Source organism: Penicillium cinerascens (genome assembly GCF_028974065.1).
Source record: "Penicillium cinerascens strain IBT 15544 chromosome Unknown contig_1_segment0_segment0, whole genome shotgun sequence".
NCBI classification, from domain to species: Eukaryota; Fungi; Ascomycota; class Eurotiomycetes; order Eurotiales; family Aspergillaceae; genus Penicillium; species Penicillium cinerascens.
In genome coordinates this window covers 278604-303602 of record NW_026695287.1, presented here as the reverse complement: position 1 = coordinate 303602, position 24999 = coordinate 278604, and the positions used below count along the sequence as shown (strand labels likewise).

At 50.7% G+C, this 24999-nt stretch overlaps 10 protein-coding genes across 10 annotated transcripts; 3 read left to right on the top strand and 7 right to left on the bottom strand.

Moving 5' to 3' along the window:
* Positions 1 to 447: 447 nt before the first annotated feature.
* N7498_001689 (SANT/Myb-like DNA-binding domain-containing protein) lies at positions 448 to 2620 on the bottom strand (the record flags this gene model as incomplete). The annotated part of the gene is made up of 4 exons (XM_058448751.1): positions 448 to 596; positions 728 to 2017; positions 2072 to 2158; positions 2218 to 2620. The coding sequence occupies 4 exons, from the start codon at positions 2618 to 2620 to the stop codon at positions 448 to 450; spliced, it is 1929 nt and encodes a 642-aa protein (XP_058311095.1).
* Positions 2621 to 3698: 1078 nt separating this feature from the next.
* Positions 3699 to 3899, top strand: N7498_001688 (uncharacterized protein; the record flags this gene model as incomplete). The annotated part of the gene is made up of 1 exon (XM_058448750.1): positions 3699 to 3899. One exon carries the CDS (start codon positions 3699 to 3701, stop codon positions 3897 to 3899), a length of 201 nt encoding a protein of 66 aa, XP_058311094.1.
* A 420-nt stretch (positions 3900 to 4319) lies between these two features.
* On the bottom strand, positions 4320 to 6289 carry N7498_001687 (uncharacterized protein; the record flags this gene model as incomplete). Its single annotated transcript, XM_058448749.1, has 2 exons — positions 4320 to 5233; positions 5287 to 6289. Coding segments are annotated over 2 exons (1917 nt in total), but the record flags the coding sequence as incomplete, so codon positions are not given.
* Positions 6290 to 9895: 3606 nt separating this feature from the next.
* On the top strand, positions 9896 to 10942 carry N7498_001686 (RasGEF domain-containing protein; the record flags this gene model as incomplete). Its single annotated transcript, XM_058448748.1, has 3 exons — positions 9896 to 10087; positions 10145 to 10606; positions 10658 to 10942. 3 exons carry the CDS (start codon positions 9896 to 9898, stop codon positions 10940 to 10942), a joined length of 939 nt encoding a protein of 312 aa, XP_058311092.1.
* A 372-nt stretch (positions 10943 to 11314) lies between these two features.
* N7498_001685 (uncharacterized protein) lies at positions 11315 to 11792 on the top strand (the record flags this gene model as incomplete). Its single annotated transcript, XM_058448747.1, has 2 exons — positions 11315 to 11450; positions 11554 to 11792. The coding sequence occupies 2 exons, from the start codon at positions 11315 to 11317 to the stop codon at positions 11790 to 11792; spliced, it is 375 nt and encodes a 124-aa protein (XP_058311091.1).
* Positions 11793 to 13219: 1427 nt separating this feature from the next.
* N7498_001684 (uncharacterized protein) lies at positions 13220 to 18120 on the bottom strand (the record flags this gene model as incomplete). Its single annotated transcript, XM_058448746.1, has 3 exons — positions 13220 to 14232; positions 14437 to 16463; positions 16553 to 18120. The coding sequence occupies 3 exons, from the start codon at positions 18118 to 18120 to the stop codon at positions 13220 to 13222; spliced, it is 4608 nt and encodes a 1535-aa protein (XP_058311090.1).
* Positions 18121 to 21141: 3021 nt separating this feature from the next.
* Positions 21142 to 22125, bottom strand: N7498_001683 (RNA-directed DNA polymerase; the record flags this gene model as incomplete). Its single annotated transcript, XM_058448745.1, has 1 exon — positions 21142 to 22125. One exon carries the CDS (start codon positions 22123 to 22125, stop codon positions 21142 to 21144), a length of 984 nt encoding a protein of 327 aa, XP_058311089.1.
* Positions 22126 to 22493: 368 nt separating this feature from the next.
* N7498_001682 (exonuclease/endonuclease/phosphatase family protein) lies at positions 22494 to 22958 on the bottom strand (the record flags this gene model as incomplete). Its single annotated transcript, XM_058448744.1, has 1 exon — positions 22494 to 22958. The coding sequence occupies one exon, from the start codon at positions 22956 to 22958 to the stop codon at positions 22494 to 22496; it is 465 nt and encodes a 154-aa protein (XP_058311088.1).
* Positions 22959 to 22994: 36 nt separating this feature from the next.
* Positions 22995 to 23267, bottom strand: N7498_001681 (uncharacterized protein; the record flags this gene model as incomplete). Its single annotated transcript, XM_058448743.1, has 1 exon — positions 22995 to 23267. One exon carries the CDS (start codon positions 23265 to 23267, stop codon positions 22995 to 22997), a length of 273 nt encoding a protein of 90 aa, XP_058311087.1.
* Positions 23268 to 23360: 93 nt separating this feature from the next.
* Positions 23361 to 24400, bottom strand: N7498_001680 (zinc knuckle domain protein; the record flags this gene model as incomplete). Its single annotated transcript, XM_058448742.1, has 2 exons — positions 23361 to 23865; positions 23928 to 24400. 2 exons carry the CDS (start codon positions 24398 to 24400, stop codon positions 23361 to 23363), a joined length of 978 nt encoding a protein of 325 aa, XP_058311086.1.
* Between the last annotated feature and the right edge of the window lie 599 nt (positions 24401 to 24999).

Genomic DNA, 24999 nt, shown 5'->3' with positions numbered 1-24999 from the left:
TGCAGCGATGCATTCTACTCCTGTCACTGTTTCTTCAGTTCCACCGTTGGAATAGACGTCGTACGGCGCTTATACTTGGTAACCACCCGTTGGGATTTTTTCTGGCCAGGTTGGAAGCCTGATTGATCATAATTGTAGATATTCTTCGGGATCTCGAGCTAGTACCTGAGATAGGAGTACATGGAGGTTACAATCGCCCTGTGACTGCTTTTGTGAAATATTGAATATTATGAAGTCATCCTATTTTTGACTACAAACGGGAACCAAATTAATAGACGTCTGGATTGTAGCTTAAGATAGTGTCCAGTTTGCATGGTCATTGGCGATTATCAATCAATATAGAAAAGATATTTCCGCCGTGGACGATGGATGACGAAAGAAGCGGGAATATACTCAATGACAGGCAAAGAATGAATACACGACGAAAGAAACCATCGCCGTCAAGTTCTAGCTCTTTGGGCCAATCGCCCCGATCGGGATGAGAACGTTCACAAAGGATGAAGCAGCGCCTGTTTGATGGATGCCGATTTGAAACGTGGTATAACGTTCAACTCGACCCAACATGCTAAAGGTGCTGGACACTAGTGGACTAGCCTCTGTTTTAGACGATATTAACACATAACAATAACTATGCTCAATCAAACTGGGGAATAGCGATCCACGATTTGCCTGCGCCGAGGTGGACCATATCGCTGTCTTGCCACACCTTCGGTGTTTTTACGCCTACCATCCGCGGCTTGAACTGCCTCGCAGGATGTGCCTCTGTACGAGGATCCGCTTGTCACGTTGGAATTGCGCCCAGACCGCCCAGAATTTCCAGCCTTGCGGCCCTTGAGGCGTGTACAATAGCGCACCTGTAGAGAACCTACAGATCTTCCAGGGAAATACTCTGCGATTCGCTTCCATGGCAAGCTCCGCTCTTCCTTCAATTCAATCAGAAGTTGGTCGTCCTTAGACAGGGCTTGGGCTCGCCCGGTTGATTTCCCAGCGCGGGACCCTTTCTGGGAAGGTTGCTCTGAATACTGGTTGCCAATTTCGTTTTCACAATGCGCAGGCTCGCCTGAGTCCCGAGAGCGGGAATTCTCTTCCTCGTCTTCAAAGGTAGTTGGTATAGATGGCTGGTGGGGCTCCTCTGGAAGGAACGACATAAAAAAGACATGCCGAGGACCGTGAGCTTGAATACGAAGAATCCCGCGTCCGAAGATCTCTTGAGTTTTACCCAGGGCGACGTCTAAACCACCCACTGAAGGATTTGGGAATTGTTCATTGGTCGAGGCTGAGGTGTTTTCCGTGGCCCTCTTCGGTCTCTTCCGTGGGCGTCCTCTTGTCTTAGAATTAGATCCCCCTGAAAGTGGTGAATCTTCCCCTGTCAGTGCGCGTGTTGCCCGATCGTGGTGAAGATTGCTACTGTCGCCGCCGCCCCGACGACGGAAACGTCGTGCTCCAGTTGGAGGATTCGTCTTGGTACTTGAAACCAAGTCATCGGTTCGACGGGCTGGGATGAGCACTGAAACGGTAGGCAATCGCTTTGACCAGGCCGCGTCTGTACTTGGTTGCGGACGAAGGAAACGGGCGTGAGTTAAAGGGCCTTTCGATTGCTCGAGCGGACGAATTCGCGGTCCGAACCTGTCAAGTACAGTCGCTTGACTCTCCTCGGTGAGCCTGCTTGTTTCATAATTTCCCAGACCAGCCTCTTTGACCGAGGGGCTACTAGTCTGCACACTTTGAACTAAGATCATCCCATCCCGTTGGCCTTCCGCCCGGTCTCCGGAACTTTCTGGCCCAGCCTTGGTGTCATCCGCGGCTGATTCGTGTCCCGTGACGACTCCAGCGACAGGCCCAGCTTGAGGATGCCGTGCACTTTCCAGAATATCCGGCGATGGTGAAGGCGATGCACGAGTAGAAGGAAAGCTGACTTCGGATGAAGTAGAATCATTCTTGGTCTCGTAGCAGGCTCCTAACAGCGGAGTACTGTCTCGATGCAATTCAAGCTTTTCGGTTGGGTCAAAGGGCGGACCTATTATGTGTTAGGAGAATAAGCTAAACAAAAAGATGTGACAGTCGTGCCTACCAAAATGATGCAAATCTGGTTTTGCTGCTATAGAAGCCGGGTCTGAGTCACTAACAGACTCTACGAAAGGGCACTGGTCTGGATGCTCTGGTAGATTAACATTAGTGAAGTTCTCTGATCGGCACTCCATAAGCAGTCCGACAGACCTGGAACCGAAGACGTGCACTGGTCTTGAGGCCCATCGGAATCATCTCCGTTTGGGAGCCCTAAGTCGCGATGCAAGGTCAAATCAGCCTCTCGCGTGACCTGGTAGTTTTGCGCCCTAACGATCCTCTCTAATTCGATATCAAATTCATTGCAAACGGCACGCAAATCATTGTCTTCTCTCGCAGGAGCCCTGGATTGCGGGGACACATCTGGTCTAGTATCAGAAGCTAGGGTAATCGTCGTCCTAGGGGAAGGCGCCCTGGGTGGAAGTGCACGCGAAATGGCTCGTGAGGCAAGAGGAGTCTCATATGGCTTCCAGCAGGAAACAGGGAAGGTACATGGAGGAGGTTTTGCAGGAGGGGGTTGAGAGTAGAAGCTAATGTTATCAAGGCTGATAGTCATGGTGTCGAGATTTTCAGGAAGAAAAATGAAGAATACTGTTTTGCGATAGAGAAAAAGGAAAGGGAGTGAGAAGTGCTTATAAAGTTTCTGAAGTCACTTCTCAGAACGAACGCCAAGTAGGGCCGCTGCTTCTCGGCATCGCCACACAAAGGTTGCAAGAATCAACATAATTAAATGGGGCGAGAACGGGAGATCCGTAGTGGTCTGGACCCATAGGCAAGGAATAGTCAGGTCGTGGTTCGCATTGTTTAGCGTCATGGCTCCTTTCTATGCCCATCACTGGTCTCATCCCAGATTCGTGGAGCGGATATTTGGGATTCGATCGCACTCGTCGAACTTCGAGGACATATGGATGCCTTCATTCGCCGGTTTTGTGTACCACCCCTTGGGTCTTTCCGTGATCAGGGCCAGCAATTTACAGCCACACAGAGTCCGCATGATCTCCAGTCTAATCCATCGCAATCCCGTGCAGGAGCATCATCGCCCTGGTTACAGTCTCAAGCGTAACCCAATATCATCCCACCAACCGGATCTTTTCGCAGCGAGTTCGATGGAGTCATCATGCAGCCTGCTCCTCAGCCTTCTTGCATGTGGTCATTTTTAGTTAACTCAGCGGAACGCTTGAACGCCTACAGCGGACGGAGGACACCCTGGGACACATGCGGCATTTCTGCCATTGGTGTTCAAGCTGCGCGGATCAGGTACAGATGATCAGGTGCAGACACCGCACGCACGTTGATAAGTCATCGCTTCGTCTTAAAAATGAGACATGGCACCTGCGTGGGCCTTCGGACAGGAATAGAACATGAGCGAATTCTGCCATTGGTATTCACGCTGCGCTGAGTGGGCGCAGGCCCGTTGACACGTCATCGTCCTCGACTTGGAAATGAAGCATAGGCCCCTGTTCGGACCTTTGGGTGAAGGAACGCCTTGGAGGGTTGGAATGGGGCGGACGTAGGCAACCACCAACGCCCCAGTAGACAATTTCGGGGCGGGCCATCCAGGCAGGCGAGGCCATGCCACCGGTCATCTCGCATCCTTCAGGAAAGATCAGCGATTCACGCTCGCGATGTCAACCATGTCGGTGGACGGCAGCGTCCCTTCGCAGCGGCATGAGTGGGGATGGAAGGGGGCGAAGCACTCATTTTTGAGAACGGTCATCTCCGAGAGGGCAAGGGGCCGGAGCGGTGGCGTCCGACCTCAAGGGGACCGAATTGACGAGGAGCTTAAGGCGTGGGAAGGAGACGTCGTCGAGCGACGCACCAGCAGGATTATATAGTTGACGGGGGGCCGTGAAGGCGGAGACGTGCGGCAGTTCCAGTTGCGGGATAGCGCAGGAAGCCATGCCTGATCAGGGTGACGCTAAACCACTCCAGGCCCACGACGGCCGGGCGCTAAACCCAACCTGGGGGGTTGCCAAAAACGGCCGCCTCCTGGTAAATCCGAATTGTACTCAGGCTGTTCACGACCTTAGGTCGTATGTAGCCCCCTAGCTAGTGTGCGCTGCTCCGTAGGATATGTATATTTGATAGCGTAACCACATGCGTAATCTCTGGTTCAGGTATTCCTCCTCACCCTTCAGGAGCCAGCCATCCCGTCTCCATTGCAAACGCCATGACGGCTCTGACAATCTTGACGTCGGGTTTCCATGCTCTACCGTTCGTTTCACTCGCATCCCCTACAATCTCAGGTTTACCTCCTAACATCTGCACAAATTGCCGAGGCTCGGACCCACGGCTTTAATCAGTGCGCGACGCTGTTCATTCCACCGTGTACATCGAAGTACGAAATGTGGGACTGTTTCGCGCTCGATGCCACATTCGCACAAATCACTATCAGTCTTGCCGACTCGACGTAGATATCCATTCAGTCTGGCATGTCCCGTGCGGAGCTGAGCTAGTATCAATGCTTTCTCTCGATCGAGACTATCATACAGCATCTTCGTGTGGGGTCCTGGGAGAGCTGAATCCAGCTGGTGTGTGAACTGCCCGGCGGTCCCCAGTTGGAAGTTGTCCTTCCGGTCCTGGTTAACATTCGCCCGAACCCATCGCAACGCCGACGCTCGGAGTTGGACTCGCGCCCGAGGCGGGGCATTAACCTCGCTGCTCACTTCTGTCGCTTTGCGTGCGAGGGTATGTTCTCGTGTAGTATTCTCACAGTCCTCATCCGTTGGTGGCTTCAGGCTGACCTTGGCCTCCATCTCCAACAGCTGTTTGAGTGCTTCCGTGATATGAGTGATCAGAGCCTGTCCGCCTTGGAGACGTGGCTTTGCAAGCGACAGCAGAACGGCAGGGTTATTCACAACGATCGTAACCTGGATTTTCCACGGTGACATCTGAATACGAGGGAGCACCGTTTTAATATATGCGACAGCCTCTGAAACCACTCCCAGATGTGCGAAGTGGGCGTTGAGTGCGTCTTCAGTGCCGACCGTCCCATTTGACGAGACGATGTCCACTTGATTAACACGAACTACTAGCCCCGTTCCGACCAGACCATTGTGGATGCTGACACTGGTGAACAACCAGAGACGGGCATGGCAGGCTTCGTGTAACTCCTGTATATCGGATCCGACGGGGGTAATCAACTCCCCAAGGGACCGTTGCCGCGGATCTAGAGGGAAGGGTCGAATGACCTCCATGTCAGACAAGCATTGGGGTCCATACTTCGCCAGTATTTTGAACGTGACGGGAACCTCCCATCCTGCATGGCGGCGGCCGCTCGACAGGACCAGACGGGGTGATCCTTGGGTAAGGTGTGGCAGACAATCCAATGCTTCAAGATACGTGCTCGAAGGCGTACGACAGTTGGTTCAATCCCCGCCTCTGCCTTGGCGATAGCGAGGGCCGTGCTTCGGAAGACGCCCACGATCGCTTGAGACGCGACTCGCTGGATGGTTTCGAACGGTCGTACGGTTCCCGCCGCAACAATAGCATCTTGTCGTATAGGGCACCATACCGATGCGGCATAGTCAATTTTCGATGCGACCGTGGAGGTGAAGATCCGGCGAGCTACCGAAGGAGGTAACCCGCGCAGTCGTCTGAGTGCGAGGACGGCTTTCATTCCTTTATTTGCAGCCTTTCCGATGTGTGATTTGAACCGTAAACACTGGTCGATTATCACGCCGAGAATGTTGACTTCAGGTGCCGGGGCAACAGTCGTTCCATTCGCGAGTAGCGGGACCGCGGGAAGTTGGCGCTGCCGCTGGTTCCTCGTGAAGTGGATGAACGATGTCTTCTCTGCCTCGAAAGCCGCGCCAGACTGTGCCGCCCATTGTAAAGCTCGCGGGATGACCTTTCGCTGAAGTACGGTTGTATTCGCCTCAGCAGACGAGCCCACAGTCCATCGTGTATAGTCATCGACGAAAGCGATTGCTCCCTTTCGTCTAGTGATGGAGACGTCCACCAGATTTGCATTCAGGAACAGGAAGAGAATAGGTGAGAGCGGCGAGCCTTGCGGAAGGCCCGCGTGCTCGATGGGCATTTCCTCGGATTGGTACGTATTCACGACGATCGACGCTCGTCGCGAGGAGCAGAATCTGTCAACCCATCGGATTAGGATCTCTGGGATTCTTCGTTCTCGTAACCTCCGCAGTAGGACACCCGGATCCACGCCGTTATAGGTTCCCTTGACCCTGTCACCAATAATTTCGACGTTGCCGTGCTCAAGCTAGCTTCGTATGTCACACCAGGCCCGACTGTCAAGACGATTGAATTTGTTCAGCCTGGTCAGGGGCCAAAGGATGGGACTGAATGCGTGGCTTCTGGCTGGGATGACTTAGAAGGACAATTACAACCGGTAACACTCCCTATCGTGAACCGCGAAAACTGCAATCAGACTTACGCCGGCCAAATCACCGACTGTATGATCTGTGCTGGCTCGGAAGCTGGTAAAGGTACCTGTCCAGGAGACCGTGGTGGCCCAGTTACTTGCGGTGATAAACTTGCTAGAATCATCTCGCATTCAGCCTGTTCAGCCATTTCAGATGTGTTGAAAGATTCGCTCTTTATCATATCACGGATGAGAACAAGCTTTTAAGGCGAGAGTCTTGGAGCCTTGTCGCCTGGGCTAATAACGGTAAGCAGGAAGCCGTTGTGCAGGAAGTTGCAGCTTGTCACGAAAGGAAGAGGAAACAACAAGTTCTTTGTGTATGCTTAAGATACACCGCCTATGGTACTGAAGACGTATTGTAAAGTACATAGACTATGGTAGAAAGCGGTCTATATGAAAAGTGCTTAAAATAACATCCAATCAGAACTCGCATATTTAGGATTTATTTTCCGTGAATCAAGTCTAGAGAGTGTGAGGTCACACCGAATTCGAAAACTACTGTAGCGATAGTGGTCGTTCGCTTGGGGAAACCAAGATCTGCTCGGGGAGGCGGGAAGAACGGTGTCCAGCGGGGCAAGAGCTATCGCGGGGTATCGCACAAACCACCAACGTCGACGACGATATAGCGAGGTGTTCGCTGCCGCCTTGCCTCGCTAAACATCGAAACATTGAAAACTAATACCTACATCCTCATGTCAGTGGTAGCTAGGCCTTGTCCTCAGCTTATCGTGCTACCAACACGTGAACCAACCCGAAACGCTGCCCCTGCCTTGGTGGCTCTGCCCGCACTGCCGACGATATCGCGGAATAGCTAAGGCTGGGTTTTGTCTTATCGCGCTATTCGCGTCTCGTGGGCCATCAATAATGACCGTCGTCCACCCCCCCAACCGTTCCTTTCGAACCGCCCTGCAATACAACATCGGATTTAGTCAAATCAACTCGAACCCAACCTTACGAATGTTCAACACACTCGATTTACAATCAAACGTCCTGGATGGATGGATGATTTCATTGTGCTTTGCTCCAGTTTTGTTTTCTATCACTCTCCGTTTGCTTTTCTCGCCTTTCTTGTTGTGTCTTTGTTTTGAATTTTCCCAAGTCAGCCGGGCCATCTGGGCCGCTTATCACAGAGTATGGCTATGGGTCCCGACGGGCCGCGACGAGGCTCTAAGTTCGTCTAAGAAGTGGTACACGATATATGTACATCCATGGATCTGTATAGTTGTGGTAGCCTGCATATCGTTTCGACAGTTGATTATAAATTTCATCCACCAGGCTGAGAACGGATTCGTTTTTGGCCTAGTGGTAAAATTTACTTCGACGAGGGGTCAGGGTACAGTAAATGACACACACCCACACCCACACACACACACACATACTGTAACTTGGAGTATATTGCCGTCTATAGTTTAAATAACTACTGTTTTCAGGATCGAAGGCAACCTGAAGCGCGACTATAGCGAAGACGTAGTCCGGTCTGTTTGATGGGAATCTATTTATCATGCGCTTGAATTAGAAAAGAATATCTCAATTTGCTCAATCAAATTTAAAGAGTCTTCTTTAAAGACACCAGCCTTCTAACAATGTGGCTGCAATCTTCAATGCTTTTGCTTTCGTCTTTGCGACCAGTCTCTTTTTAAGTGGCTCTGGAACGCATTTTATTACTAGTGGCAGGGCACGGAAAGCTTGTTGGTAAGTTGATCCTTGGTTTCTCAGCTTTTGAACAACTGGTTGGTTTCTGCGATTGCTTTGTCCCACTGAATTACCAGGCGAAAATTGGGTTTGGCGCTTCAAGGTTTTTTTCACCTTTGGCGGGGCTTTGCAAACGGAGAGAGAATCCTCAATCTTCTTTTTAGTTGCCTTCTGGGCAATCTGCATTTTCACAATATACATTTCAAATAAAATTGCCGCTGCTTCACTCAGTAGTTTTGGTTGATGGCTTTGTAACTGATTTTTGGTTGCAGGTAAAGGTTGCCGGATTTTGGCTTCACTTGCTCCAGGGAGTCGTAGCATCTCCGTTCTAGATTGGAGAGGAAGGATTCCATTTTCGGAATCTACTGAGAAAGTCACCGGACATTTGTTTTCCTTATGTTTCGGGCTGGATAATCCACATACTCCCAGTGTATCTTGTTTCCTGTTTGTCCAATATGGGGGAATGTATAAATCTCTCAGCTCAGACATAGAAAGTAATGACAAGGGCGTATCTACAGCCTCCTTTTGCTGGTGTGTGTCTGAAGATTCCGGTTGCGAAGGGGAGCGCTCTGCTACCGAGGATGACAGGTCACTCTCTCGATGAGCAGCGTGCTGGGTGTGGTGAACATGACCGTAGAGATAACTGCGAGGGATACAAGGCTTTGACGGTGAATCCATGAAATTAATATGATATTGAGTATTCAGATCCTTCACTGCAAGATTCTTGGTCAGTTTAGAGCGAGAAAATCTTTATAACCACTTTCGATGAAAATTCACGCTTTTATTTGGAGATACTCGACGAGAATTGTGCGGCTGACGCACTTCTTTTACTGAAGGCATCGACTTCCTCATTATTAAAATCAGAAGATCATGAAAGTAAGGCCATCTAAAAAATTTCTTGTGGACGTAATGAGGCTTCCACTGTCCATTGAACGTACATAGAAGGTCGAATCCTGTCCATTTGGCTATTGAATGTAATAACGACTTGGCCAATGCTTCTGAACCACCCTTTTTTAATGATCGCTCTAAATATTTCAAAAGAGAATATTGTATATAACATATTGCGCGTCAAGGCGACAATGCTTTCTACGCAATCCGCGGTATATTCAAGACGATCTTTCACCAAATAAGAATACTTTAAACAAATTCATCAACTGAGTGATTTATCCCAAGCAATCTCATTTACATAGCAGTTTTCATCTTTTACCGCCATTCTATGGATTGATCTGCCTTCGGTATACAAAAGTGGTTTTTGGCAATTTATAATTTTGTTGGCTTCAGTGTGGTCGCCTTCGTATTCATCAATCGATTAGCTGCATTTGAATCGTAGTTCTCGAGATACAAATATGCATAATGGATTGATTGACGGTAATCAGTAACTCCAATGGTCACGATCTTCGCCCTTACTGGAAAATAAAATGCTCCGTGGCCGGGGTATAAATGAAGTTTCCCGTCCGTCGACGGAATTCAACATCCCTCTCACTAGTGACCACTTTTTCTGTCTACAGCTTCATTCTCAAAATCTAACCTATTCCAATAACATGGAAAGGACTGTTAATTTGTCCCCAATTCCGAGAATCTCCACATTTCACTTCCCATGGTCAACCGGGGACCTTTTTTTATCATCTTGATCAAGCAATCAAGATGGACAAAAAGGATTACGACAAATCTTCCCTGGGTACAAATATACAAGTGGAAAATTTCTCCTCAATTGCCTCAATCTCAAGAAGTCAGGAGCCCCGAAAAATAGCAATGCAACTTCTCCGAGACAGTTGGACTATTTTCAAAGACCTCAAGCTTGGAGATTGGGTAAAGTATGTCATGGGAATGCCATGCGCGACCATTAGCTTGTTCGAGGCTTATCATAACGAGCTGGGCCTTTCCATTTTCTCTTTCCTACAACAATTCCCTGGAGATATCGATAGATTCCGGGAAGTGACCAAGGTATTTCTCGATCGCCGAATCAGTTCCATGTGGCTGCTCAGTACTGATATGCAACAGTCAATACAACCAGTTGATCGATTCCTATACAATACTCTCTCACATGCTCTCATAACGGTTGAAAATAAGCGGCCTTTTCATAAGCTGCCGATAGAAGCCGGCCATATTACTGGTCCCCTAAAGGAACTGCTCGGTCGGCCGGATAAGGCCATCATCCGACGACTTAAGATCCTCGACGCTCGTTATGCGCGATATAAAATTGGCAACAATATTGCAGGTGGCTTTAAATTCGAAGTTGAAACAGATTTCTTCACAGCCGTGAGCGAACTAAAAGCCGCTACCATAGCCTGGAAAATGAGTGAAGATGCGCTGGAAGGTTTTGGTAAAATCAACATCCATGGTTTGCTATTTCAAGATGAACATTTGCGTCAGTTGGCTATTCAATGGGATCGTATTAATCATAATGTGGAGGAGATTGCAGCCGCAGGAGGTATGGATGACAATCTGCGAGAAATTGCGTGGGTAAGAATTTTTTTCGTTTCTCTATAAATATCGCAAGCTCACGGAAAATAGCACCTGTATCACTTGAGAAACTACTTCTGTCTCTGTGCCGTCCTCAGCGGAATGGCGCAAGCACAGCTTCAAGTCGAAAGCACCCTCACTGCATTCATCGATGTGAAGGAAAATTATCGCCAATACCGACTACAGCTACATATCGAGCCCTCACTTCCATTCTTATTCCCATTTATTGTGGAGCTGCGGAGAGGACGACGTGAAGTTCTAAGAGATTTATTCAGTTTCCTTTCATACGAGCAATTCTTACGGGGCGTAGAAGGCTCCTCCAGTCGTGCAGTTTGAAGTTTACGCATCCACGAAATTAATTGGTTGATTGATTTTGAGATTCTTGACACTAGAAAAGTATTGGACCGAATTTGTTTTATCTTAATTATGAAAATCTAACCAAATCACCGAAGCGAAAACCGTTAGCGGACCCACTCTTGGGTGTTCCCGAACTCCCTTTCTCAAACGTGCAAGTGATGATGGTACATGGGCCCAAAGGCTTTCAGCCAGCTACCGTGCCTCGCATAAGGAGGCAATCAGTCATGCCGATCATTGCATTGGAAGAGTGTACCAGAGTACCAAGGTCGCAATCGCTGGAAATAACAATCGAGTTATGGACGACGCTGAAGGAAACCATCATCTACCAGACCAGTCACTTTGTCCACGAAAATGGATTTGCAGGAAGCCAAGCAGGATTGGGGTATCCTCAATATCACCAAGAATCCAATCCGAGGAGAAAACACGAGGGATTCAGGCGCCGATCGACACCTTTCCGACGACATTCTCAACGACATCATGACCTGCCGTGACAGCCAACGCGAACGATCGAATTGACAACAACTAACTCAATTAACAAAGAGAAATTCTGGACCAGCATCAGCGCTCAACGTATATACATTGACCCCAAGAGGAAGGAAAGGACGGAAATGTTTTCGGCCGATACTTCCCCACGGCGGCCGCCAACACCCATATCCGCCGCTCACACGCTTCACCCAAGACTCCCGGTGTGACCGAGTTTGATAACATAAAGACCTGCTATGCCATGCGATTCAAGAACTTCCGCCATACTCACAGGGAATTCTTGAACGCACTGGCAGCGCACGAAGACCTCGGATCGAAATTATGGTGCATCGAGCCCCTACGATAGAACTGATATAATAGGAAAACAGCTTTTTCTATATCAACAAGAAAGTCTCCGCATCGTCCAATTCACAATCTTCCATAAAGCCAGGCCTCAAGGTCATCAAGGCGTGGACGACGGAGTCTCAGACCCTCTCTCACTTTATGTCCCACCAGTGCCTTTATTTAACCCCGGCAAACTCCAACAGGTAGGGATTCAGGGAAGAGGACAAGTAACAGACTAGTTCTTTAATTAAGCGAAAAACTGATAAGCGAGATCCTCTTGGGTTTCATGCGACACCATGCGATATGGGGCGGGAACCGGATTCTTTACTCCGCTGGTCCACGAAACAGGCAGCAAAGCCCATTTATTGCTTTAAAGAGTACGATATCTAAGAACAAATCAACCATTAGTGCAATCAAAGCAGTGCTGGACTTCGCGAGGACATCACAGCGGTTTCAAACTTGCTCATCTTGAGCGGAACCTGGTACTGAGAACGAGAATTCGGCAGCGACAGGACTTGAAGAGAGTCCAAGTTTGTTTTTAGGATGTGATGTACTGCCTATGCATATTGAATGGACAAGGATGAATAATTCTAATGTAGCGACTTGAAGCTGTGCTTGCGCCATTCCGCTGAGGACGGCACAGAGACAGAAGTAGTTTCTCAAGTGATACAGGTGTTATTTTCCGTGAGCTTGCGATATTTATAGAGAATCGAAAAAAAACCCTTACCCACGCAATGTCTCGCAGATTGTCATCCAGACCTCCTGTGGCTGCAATCTCTTCCACATTATCAGGAACCATCAACAGATGCCACAGTGATAACCGAATCATTAGAATTCTAGCACTTGGGGTGCGTTGCAAGTAGGCTCTTTCACCGAGATTGAAAGTCGACATGTGCGGATGGCGCTTGGCTTCACCGTTGCAAAACGGCCCCATTGAAGACAAGTTGGGCCCCAGCCCCACTTTCTAAACGTGGCCAATCCGTGTTCACCTTCCCCTTTTCACACCACCCTCTGTTTTCACCACCCTCTCTTTTCACCATCCTCTGATTTCACCAATACCAGACTGCGACAGCGAAAAGAATAACTCCATCCTGCCATCACTTGTCAAATGCCAAATAACCAGCCAATGACTAATGTCGGTATGCAATGCGTGCGCCACCTGTGAGGTTATGGGGAATTGCTGTCAGCAAGTTACAGCTGGTGATCATGGGCTGTGATAGGGATTGTCCCTGCTGGGCAGTAGGCCAAATATCTCCTCACGGAACACCATCATCTATAGAAAGAAGACTCTAATGAATTACACTTAAATGGCTAATACATATGAAGTTCAAATCTCTTCGATCATTGCTCTTTTCTATCCCTCTTATCTCTGGATCATGTTGCTTTGGTTCTCGGTGAAAATCCTGATGCTGCCGATGCTGGGAGCTTTAGCCTGAGTTGTGTCGAGGTCTATTGCGGGAGCAATGATAGTTGCAGAGATTGTGCCAATACCTCCATGACTTCAATGTGGCCACGTTCCTTTGCCGCTAGGAAAGCTGTTATGCCACTTTCTTCAGCAGGGGATGCGTTGACATCTGCTTTAGCTGCCAGCAGAGCCTGCACCACCTCGAGGTGACCGCCTTCTGCTGCAGCTTGGAGAGCTGTTCCAGCATAAGATCTGCCAGTGATTGCGTTGACATCTGCTTTAGCCGCTAGCAGAGCCTGCACGACGTCGAGGTGACCGCCTCCTGCTGCTGCTTGGAGAGCTATTCTACCTCCTTCTTCAGCAGGGGATGCGTTGGCATCTGCTTTGGCTGCCAGCAGATCTTGTACGATCTCGGCGTGACCGCCTTCTGCTGCTGCTTGGAGGGCCGTTCTGCCGTCTCTCCTCGCAGGAGATGCGTTGACATTTGCTTTAGCTGCCAACAGAGCTTGCACGACCTCGGCGTGACCGCTTCCTGCTGCTGCTTGGAGAGCTGTTCTACCACTTTCTTCAGCAGGTGATGCGTTGACATGTGCTTTAGCTGCCAACAGAGCTTGCACGACCTCGAAGTGACCGCCTTCTGCTGCTGCTTGGAGGGCTGTTCTGCCGTGTCTCCTCGCAGGTGATGCGTTCAAATCTGCTTTGGCCGCTAGCAGAGCTTGTACGACCTTGAGGTGGCCTTCTCCTGCTGCCGCTTCGAGAGCTGTTCTGCCATAGTATTCAGCACGGGATGCGTTGACATATGCTTCAGCTGCTAGCAGAGCGCGTACGACCTCGAGGTGACCGCCGCCCGCTGCCGCTTGGAGAGCTGTTCCGCCAAAGAATTCATCAGGGGATGCGTTGACATCTGCTTTGGCTGCCAGCAGAGCCTGCACGACGTCGAGGTGACCGCCTCCTGCTGCTGCTTGGAGGGCTTTTCTGCCGTGTCTCCTCGCAGGAGATGCGTTGACATGTGCTTTAGCTGCCAACAGAACTTGCACGACCTCGAAGTGACCGCGTTCTGCTACTGCTTAGAGAGCTGTTCTACCACCTTCTTCAGCAGGGGATGCGTTGAGATCTGCTTTAGCCGCTAGCAAAGCCTGCACCACCTCAAGGTGACCGCCTCCTGCTGCCGCTTAGAGAGCTGTTCTGCCGTGTTTCCTCGCAGAAAATGCGTCGGCATCTACTTCAGTTGTTAGCAGAGCCTGGACCACCTCGAGGTGACCGCCTTCTGCTGCTGCTTGGAGAGCGGTTCTGCCATCTTCTCCAGCAGGGGATGCATTGGCATCTGCTTTGGCTGCTAGCAGAGCCTGCACCACCTCGAGGTGACCGCCTTCTGCTGCTGCTTGGAGAGCGGTTCTGCCATCTTCTCCAGCAGGGGATGCATTGGCATCTGCTTTGGCTGCTAGCAGAGCCTGCACCACCTCGAGGTGACCGCCTTCTGCTGCTGCTTGGAGAGCGGTTCTGCCATCTTCTCCAGCAGGGGATGCATTGGCATCTGCTTTGGCTGCTAGCAGAGCCTGCACCACCTCGAGGTGACCGCCTTCTGCTGCTGCTTGGAGAGCTGTTCTGCCATAGTATTCAGCAGGGGATGCGTTGGCATTTGCTTCAGCCGCTAGCAGAGTATGTACGATCTCGAGGTGACCGCCGCCCGCTGCCGCTTGGAGAGCTGTTCTACCATAAAATTCATCAGGGAATGCGTTGACATCTGCTTTGGCTGCCAGCAGAGCCTGCACGACGTCGAGGTGACCGCCTTCTGCTGCTGCTTGGAGGGCTGTTCTGCCGTGTCTCCTCGCAGGTGATGCGTTCAAATCTGCTTTGGCCGCTAGCAGAGTATGTACGATCTCGAGGTGACCGCCGCCCGCTGCCGCTTGGAGAGCTGTTCTACCATAAAATTCATCAGGGAATGCGTTGACATCTGCTTTGGCTGCCAGCAGAGCCTGCACGACGTCGAGGTGACCGCCTCCTGCTGCTGCTTGGAGGGCTGTTCTGCCGTGTCTCCTCGCAGGAGATGCGTTGACATGTGCTTTAGCTGCCAACAGAACTTGCACGACCTCGAAGTGACCGCGTTCTGCTGCTGCTTGGAGGGCTGTTCTGCCATTAAATGTACCATTAACATCTGCGCCCGCTTGGAGCAACATTGACAAAGAATGATGGCATCCATCTGCCGCGGCATACAACAACCCACAATTCAAGATGTTGCCCGTATTCTTAAGCTGCACGAGTACCGCAGTGTAGCGATAACGATTTTGAATGTCGGCACGGCGAAGGATTTCATGCTTCACATTCTTGGAAAAAATGTGAGATTGATGTTTTGCGAAGTACAAAAGTAATGCGTAATGTTCCTGGGCCAATAGCCATTGCATCGCGTTTGGTATATCATTACCTTTGCCGAGGATTTGCTGATCCGGCTTCCACGGTCTGTCTGCAGCGACGTCATTACCTTCCACACATCGGCAAAACAGTTGCCACTTGTTGCTGTTCGCATCTTCCGTGAAGTCACGTAGATGATAGAGCCAGTGATCCCTGGCATATTTCAGAAACTGATATCCTTGCTCCTGGAGACCCAACTCCAGCGGTGAGCACTCCCTGTCTCTAACTGTTCCTAGCGCCGTCCTCTCTATGTCTCGAATGCTGAAATTGCGCAGCTTGCTTTGTTGAGAAAGAATTCTTCGGGCAAGCTTAACGCCCACTCCTCTGGATGAGGAGATTGGGAGAGTAGCAAGCTGAACCGGCCCGATGGATGTGCCGAAACCCTTCTTATATTTAGTTAGGTGCCGCTTGAAGTTACTGAAATCCAGATAAGTCATGCAAAGTAACCCAAAATGTTGGTCAAGGCTCGCCATATCAAATTGCGCTTCGTGTCGACCGTTGGTGACGAAAAGGTGCTGCTTCACACTATGATGAACATAGTGTACAGTGTGTTCCTCTTCGTCAACGAACGTTAATCCATAGCAACCGTCGATAATCTTATCCATATCGTTAGGCATTTTTCCGTATTCAAAAGCCTTTTGCTCCAGCGAAAGGCTGAGAGCTTCTCGATATTCCATAGCTGTCATTGGTCGCTTCACTACCCCACAATATTGCATAATTTTCATTGCCTGCTTGGCCGCCCTTCCTTCTCCGACACGATGAAGCTTTAGATCATAGAGCTCAGATAAGCCGCGTGGAAGACATTTCAGTGCTTCCAAGATGTCGTCATCACAACTCTGTGCGCAAAGCTCTTCGATACAGAGAGCCGCCCAAAGGAACCTGTGTGTGTTAACAAAGCATTGAGGATTGCGGGCCACGAAACCTGTCCCTCACCTAGAGCATTAGGCAGATAGCGTTTTGATACTTACATTCCGTTGCTTTCATTCCGCAGGGCATTATATATCTTTGTGATATGCGCTGGATCCTGGAGAGTCAAACACTTCTCTTCCAGACACTTGTCCAAGGTTATGGTGATATAGCGATCCATGTCCATTTGAACCCTTTCTTTGTTCAAAATGACCGTATATTGCGGTCTGCTCGACCTAAAAAGTTGATTTCCAAGGCCAGGCCGGCCCGCGTAGAGGATTTTGAACCCTTCACGACAGCTGCGGCAGAGTTCAGCAAAAGCCTGTGCCACCGCTTGAACCTGACGGTCGTCACATTCATCTAAACCGTCCAGGATGACATAGTGCTCCTTATCGGCCTCTAGACGAGATAATAGAAACGGAATGACCTCATCAGTACCGAGGTCCCGGCTGCTTTCCTCTAAGGCGAGTAACGTTTCATATCTGCTTTGATCAATCTGAGTGTCAATTATTTGACGAGCAAGGCTGCCAAGAATGTTCCGCGCAGACAATGATGCTTCATCGCCGGTTCGACAGAAGTAGTACGATAAAATTTCGTTGCTCTTGCGCATCGCATGCAGCTGAGCCACTACATTAGACATGAGCACTGACTTGCCCATGCCAATGGTTCCTGAGCACCAGAGTATCGCGGTTTGCGGGTTTTCCTTCCACTTAAAAAAAACTTTTTCGTTCTGAAGCCATTCGGCGGTGGTTGAAACCCGACGCTTCAAGGTCTGTCTCCAAGGAGCGACATGGTTGACACGAGAAAGATTGTTTCGAATGCTCATCTTCAATGTCGCTGTTTCCCTTTGTCTCCTATTCATTCGCCATTGGTTTGCCTCGGCTTCTCGTTTTATGTATTTCTGGAAAAAGTCCATGGCCAAAGGTCTCAATTTCGAATTCTCTTGGCTTTCATACTCGAGCATCCTTTTTGCTTCCTGGTCTGCCTGTTTCGATGCGAGTGATGCCTGCAATTGTATTTCATTTCTACCTTTCTCAAGCCGATCCAGCAGCAGCTTAAAATCAGACTCAAAAGGGATCAGGATCGAGGAAAGAGTTTGCTCGAGAGCCGTCCGACGGGAGACTTCAATAATCTTGACGCATATATCGATGATGACGGCATAGTAATCACAGAGCGCACGTTGGAGACCAGGGCAGCCGGGATAGAGAAGGCCGAATTGTTGATATGTCGGACAGGATTTTCCGATGCCCATGATCATGCCAGTGACTTTGTCGAAGTAAGATGCAACATTGCTAGCCGTCAATATGGCAGTCTTTACACTACCCCAGACAAGGGCAGCGATTGTCGGGTTACAGCTGACGAATGTGTCCACGACACCGGCGAACTGCTGTGTTGCCTCCAAAAAAGTACACAGCCGAGGAGCCACACATCTCCTGGTCGTGCTACTGTTTTTAGCGTCGACTTGTGCGACAAACTCGATGACGCTCGCAATATCTGGGGTTGCGGTGTATCCTTGGAACTCTCGCTTTTGCTCGACTGTCAAAATATTTTGAAACGTCTCCAAAGCTGAAGTGAGGGAGTCAGTTGGGTCTGCTTGCAGTTTTACTCTCTGGGGCAGTTGAAGGGCCATTAGGGAGTCTGAGTGTAATACACAGTGAAGGGAACCGAAGGCAACTGGAGTTTCTTCAGAGTAAAGATGCGGAGAATCACCGTTTGGCTATGTTGATCTATTCGCGGGCTCCGTGACCTTTTCAACGTTGGACTCAAAGTTGCCCCAGTCTTAAAGGCAAATGAGGGGAGGGAGTGAGTGCGCAATGGACAGGTTTGGACTCGGTTGAGAGCGGAAGATTTCACTCTCCGTCGCGCGACCGCAGCACTGACCATTCCGCCTGAGCTCAGATGCACCGTTATTGGTTCACCTTGATCTCGCTTTGCCCCTTAACACTTGCGCCCCCCAAATTCAACACGGAATTGGCCAAATCAACGGCGAGGCTGACTCGAATGTCGCCTTGGACCAGAAACGTTTTCTTCCACTATAAAAAATCTATGGCCGGACAGGCGGAGATTCATCTTTGACTTTTCGGCCTTTGATTGGGTGCTTCAAATTCGAGACTGACACGTTAAGAGCACGTGCAGCAGCTGCAGCAGACGGATATCGAAATCTCCTATAACTTTGATGGCTAATAGGAGACGTCCCTCTTGCTGTCGACATGTACGAATGGTGCTTCCCTTTACCGTTGCAAAACGGCCCCATTCAAGACAAGTTGGGCTCCAGCCCCACTCTCCAAACGTGGCCAATCCGTGTTCACCCTCCCCTTTTCTCACTAGCCTCTCTTTTTACCAGCCTCTCTTTTCACCAGCCTCTCTTTTCACCAGCCTCTCTTTTCACCAGCCTCTCTTTTCACCAGCCTCTCTTTTCACCAGCCTCTCTTTTCACCAGCCTCTCTTTTCACCAGCCTCTCTTTTCACCAGCCTCTCTTTTCACCAGCCTCTCTTTTCACCAGCCAAAACCCAGGCAGGCTGGCTGTGTCCCATCGATCACTTGGTTTTACCGGGAGATGAAGCTGCAATTGGACATTCACCTGGGATTAGCTCCGCTTTTGGGTAATCATCCGGTAAATCTATAACATTGTTGTTTAAGGTGTTTGCGTCGCGGCTCCTCAGGGATCTCTGGACCGACGGCCCAGTCGACCTGGCCAAATTCATCTTAACCGTTGAATCGTGCTTTGTTCTGAAGTCTGAGTTATATATAGAAACGACGTGATACAGTATGTATGTATGTATGTATGTATGTATGTATGTATGACTTCATTTACCCTGACCCCTCGCAAAATTGAAAGCGATATGCAGGCTACCACAACTATATATAATCATGTATGTACAGGTAGAATGTACCACTTCTTAGACGAACTTAGAGCCTCGCCGAGGCCTGTCGTGGCCTAGATGCCGTTTGTGATTGCCGCCCTCATGGCGCGCGACTTTGAAACCGTTGGGATGCCTTTGCGAAATCCAAGACGGCGTCCACCGTCTTGACACGCGAGGCATGGTTAGGCTTACCTCTTCTTCCTTCCTCCGAACCCCCTAACAAGGTCGACACACTACTGAAAGCGTCGCCCACTTTCGCTCGTAGCTCCCGTCGCAGACCTCTCAGATCTGGACAATCCAATAGAACGTGACTGACGCTCTCTCGCTCGCCGCTGAGGCACAGATCGTCGTCACGAAAGCGGAACGCCTTTGCGTACGTGGCTAACCAACAGTGTCCCGTCCGCAGTTGTGTCAGCAGATAGGCTTGATTCCTCGGTAGTGGCCCGTAAAGCCGCCTCGTGTACTTGGCCGGTAGTGAGTGATCGATCCTTCGGAGGTAGCTACCTGTTTTGGACTCCTTCCATTCTTTCTCCCACTGAGCGTAGATCCCTCTTCGAATGAAGGCCTTCTCGCGAGATAGTAACGGGGCGAAAGAATGGGTTTTCCCCGGCACGGCTGCTTCTCTAGGTAACTGGTCTGCGGTGTCATTACCGGGCCCCTCGCAGTGTCCGGGCATCTATTGTAGGCGGATTGCGATGCCCTGCGACTTCGTGTTTTAGCTGATTGCAAGTTGGCGTAGATGATCTGTTGTGCTGACTTAGTTTTCGGGTTCTAGATAGCTTGCAAAGCCGACATACTGTCGCTAAGGATAGTCGCAGTTCTGGTGTGCAAGCCGGCTAGCCTCCATCGCTGGAGGGCAGCCTTGTTGATGATATTGATGGCATACAGGATCCCCACTAGCTCGGCGGCATGTACTGACCCCCGGTCCATTGGCCCCACCTGAATCTGTAGGGATTCCGCTGTCTCCGTGCTGTCATTGAGTGTCGTCGCTGCTGCGCCCAGGTGGCCTTGGCGTCCCGAAGCGTCTAAGTAGACGACAATGTCCGAGGTGGATCGTGCCACCTCTGCTCGTTCTATGGCAATCTCTTTGTCCGGCTCAATTTCGATTTTTGAAAATGCCTCGGATCTCCAAGGTGGCAGCGGGGTCGATCATTTCGATTTCGCGTAGCCTCTCTAGGTCCATTGTTTTCAAAGCTTCCGCGAGTGGAAACCGGGCGTACGATCCAATATTGTTCCTTCGCCGGTGTGCGCGTAACAGGGCGTCCTAGATAGGATGCTCTCGCGGCAGGGTGTGAAGTCTGGTGATGATGTTCTGTGCACGGTGTCGAAGACGAAGATGGGTAGGCAGAACATACGCCTCGACGCCGAGGGTGGATGTGGCCACTGCTCGGAAAGCAGAAAGCACTCGGATGAAAGCTGTACGCTGAACAGTACGCAGGTGCCGAAGATGCGTCTTGTCGCGGAGCGGGTCGTGCCAGACTGGCGACGCGAAGTCGAGCACTAGCGTCACACACGCCTCGTAGAGTTGTCGTATCTATTCTAGGCGCAGCTATCGTAGGCCCCCCAGGGCGATGTTGACTTAGGTAGCTCGTTTAACCACCTATTGTACATAGTCTTTCCACCGTAACTTATGGTCAAAGATCACACCCAGAAGCTTCGCAGTCGTGGACGGCTCGATAACTTGGCCATTTATGACGATCTGGCCCTGTCCTTGCTCTTTCCTTTTCCTGGTGATATGGATCAATTCGGTCTTTTCGGCTGCGAAGCAGGACCCCGTCCTCCGGGCCTATGCTTCGATCCGTGGTATGTCCTCGAATTGGATCGTGGCCAGGTTCTCTTCAGCGGTCCAACCGACCCGCCAGCGGAAGTAATCGTCGATAAAGGCCGATGCCCCACCGTCGAAATCGACCGATTGATCGACCAGGTCGCTATTGAAGAAGGCGAAGAGAATGGGCGAGAGAGGAGATCCCTGCGCGAGCCCTACATTTTCCAGCGGCGCCACCGCGCTCTGGTAGTCGTCGAAACCAATATTAGCCTGACGTCCGCTCATGAAGCTGGAGATCCATCGCCTAAGCACCGTGGGAATGCCTTTCGCTCGAAGACGAAAGTCAAGACTGGTTTTGTTCACACCGTTGAAGGCTCCGTTGAGATCGAAGGCCACGAGAGTGACAATCTTCTGTCGATACCATGCTCGGTCGATTGCATTAGCCAGCACCAGGAGAGCTTGCTCCGTCGTGCGTCCTAGACGTCCCCCAAACTGAGTGTCTGGCAACAACCCGTATTTCTCTGCAAAAAAGGATAGCCTTCGGGCCATTACCGCCTCCAATAGCTTGCCAAGCGTGTTGAGCAGGGAAATTGGGAGATACGCGCCAGGGAGCGAGTAGTCCGGTTTGCCAGGCTTCCGAAGCACCACGATCCGGGCGCTCCTCCATCTTTGGGGGTGGTAGCCTAGGTCAATAGACGCTGTGAATATCCGTGTGATGGTGTTCCTAATGTAGGCCCAGAGTCGCTTCCAGATTAGTGTTGGGAGGCCATCTTCGCCTGGCGCCGTTAAGCTCTTCGCGGCCTTCAGGGATCGGTAGACTTCAACGTCCGAGATTGGTTCCCACGACAGTTCGGATAGGGCATTTATGGGGGTTTCATCCTCCGCAGGCGCCATTGGTGGGAAGAACGAGTCCATGAAAGCTTGAGCTTTTTCCTTGTTATCGGCCAGTTCCTTATCCCCCACCTTGAGAGCGGGAGTGCAGCCCCACGAGTCTCGTGGGTTCATGTAGGTAGCAGCTTTCCACAATCTTCCTTCGCCCACTTCGTCAAGGAATGTTTTCCAGTGCGATGTCTTGGCCTTTTCGATCGTTCGCGTCTATTCTCGTCGCTTCTGGCATATGTCCTCAAAGAAGAACGTACTACGAGGGTCGTCTCGACCGAATTCTGCATAGTTCTCCTGCCATTTACGTCGTGTTTGATTCACTATTATCTGTTGCGATTTTAGGTCGGCAGAGAACCACCGTTCGAGTATGGGGAAGGTCGCAGGTCAGGGGTGTGACGACCAACGGCCATCACGGTGCCCCGAGTGAGCTTTTTTACCATGGCGTCCAGTGCCTGTGTTGTGTCGGGTTCCTTCCAGGGTCCCATGAAGCTCTATACTTCGTTCCCGATTTTGTCCCAATCGGCTCGGTCGTACGCTTTGCGTGCCTTGGCGGTAGAGTTACGCCGTGTTCGGAGGCTCCATGCCGAGTATATTGCTCGGTGATCCGAGCCATAGTTGTCATGGTAGAGATGGCATTTAACGAGGAGATCGGGTCTATTCGTCACGGTCTGGTCAATGGTCGAGTTTCTCCCCGGGTGGCTCAGCGACCAAAACGTCGATATGCCGCGAGGAAGACACCCCCGTAAGGCGTATGTATAGAAGAAGTCGATCAACTCGCTGGCGTCTTCAATAAATCGAGGTTGAATGTGGTTTCCTCCCCATGCCGGATAGTGGCGGTTGAAGTCCCCGGATAGTATAAGACCCGTGGCTTTGGAGCTATTTCGGAGGGTATCTTGCATAGTATCTTGGATGGCCGCCAGTATGGTTGTCGCCGATGCCTCGTCGGGCGTGTGCATCGGCACCGGTGGGATATAGACGGAGAAAATTAGAACCTAGGTGTCGGCGGACCAGATCTTGACTGCCGTCAGATCGGGGTGGTTGCATAGCACTTGTCGATGCGAGGACGTGGACAGTCTCCGGTTGACATAAATCAGGCTTCGAATGCGCACCTCGGTGTCTGCCACTGTCGGTCGGTATAGTCGCCACGCACTGTGATTGACATAGGTTCGGTACGCAGTGATGGATGGCTCTTGGATGAGCAACACGTCTAAGTCCTGGCTCTGGTGGTCGTTAATGAGGGCTTCCATTCCTGCCCTCGATTTCATGGTGTTCAGCTGTAAAAGATGAAGGTTTTTCTCTAACATCGCAGGGATGGTGCGTTCGCCGGGGTTGGACACAATCGATCTCCCGTCGGATGTTCACCACTGCAATCCAGGCAGCGTGCTCTGGACGCCTGGTAGGCATCTTGCTCGTAAATGCGTGCCGGCACAGTGGCCGCACCGGGGCGTCTCCTGGCACGACCACGCCAGATGCCCGAACCGTTGGCAGCGGAAACACCGCTTCTTCTTGATCTCGCACTTTTCCACTCGTCCAGTGTATCTCTCGTCTAAGAGAAGACCGTCCTCAGTCATCCATCGTGCGCCCTCGGCTGAGTCGAACCAAATTCCCAGTGAGCCGAATACTCCTAGCGCTTTATCTCGTTTCTTCAACCAAGTGATGTCTTCGATACGGAAACCACGTTCCGGGAGGTTGTTTTCTTCTGTGATTTTCTTGATGGCGCCTGCTTTGTCTCGTTCGACGTCCAGTCCGTCGGTTGGCGTGTGGTGTACCACCGCTCCAAAGCGCGGTATCACCAGTCTTGTGTCGTTGCCTAGCTCATTCAGCCATTCCTTGTTGTTGTGGGCCATTTCGCCGACATCGCGTCTTTGAATCGGATCACGTATCCGGTCTTCGTGGTCCCAATGCCGCCGACTTGAGCATCTTACGTGGATGCAGCGTTCGACAGAGCTGTTCTGATGTGGGTGTTTGCTGTGGATGTAGAGAGGTAGCGGCCAAAGGTGTTCACGTTGTTTTCGGTCTCAGGTGAGTCGTCCGGGGATTGCCGTGTGCTAATCCGAACACAGTTCTTTTCTTTGTCGGTATGCCGGCGCGTCTTTCGGGGTTCAAATTGGTTCGTGTCAGCCGCCACGGCGGCCCAGGATCGTGCCGCGCTCGATCCGCGCAGTCCCTCGATCTGCGTCCGCAGCGCCTGCACCTCCCCGTGCAGCTTCTCGTTTTGGGTCTGGAGTTCATCCTGGTTGTTTTTCACTTGCTTCAGTTCGATTCTGGTGGCTTGTATGAGCGTGGTTTGCTCGTCGATGGTGTGTCGCAGGAGCTCGATGACCTGCCGGATCTCCTTGGTTGTCACTCGTCCGCTGCTGGTTCCGGCGTTGGTTGGCTCTGCGGGGGCTGGGACCATGTGGGCCTGATCATCTTTTTACGTGCACGTCTTCTCGTGCGGGGTGCGGTCGTTGTTTCAAGGTTTTCTGTTGGGTCGTTCCATGTCGCGCTCTGCGTGTTCGTGGTAAGGGGCTCGGGAGCCCCCGTTGGTGGGTCCGCCAATCCGTTCGACACACAATCACAATGGTTTTCCACCCTCAATTCACGAATGATACAGCCTCGTACAGTAGTCCTTTGTGGCAATATCCGAACGTACAGTCGCCGCGAGATTGCCCCCAGTGTACAGTCGATAGCGAAAAACCTCCGACTAGTTACAGTAGAATTCACGTGATACAGTGGGTAGGTAGTCAGTTATACCTCCACACTCATGCAACTTCTTCACCGGATAATATATCCGCAAAGAAAGAGTTTTGATTGGGTGTTTCTAAAAATAGCTTTTTGCGTAGACCGCCTTCTATATAAATATGTTTACTTACATTACAGGCTCGTAGCCTGGAAAAGTGTATCGGTCAAACCGATTTCGAGATGCCTGTAAACTAGAAGAATATACGGATCTCCACCCAGGAATCAACACCCCTCTTTCCCCCCGCCCTTGCTGAGTTGCCAGTCATCTACATA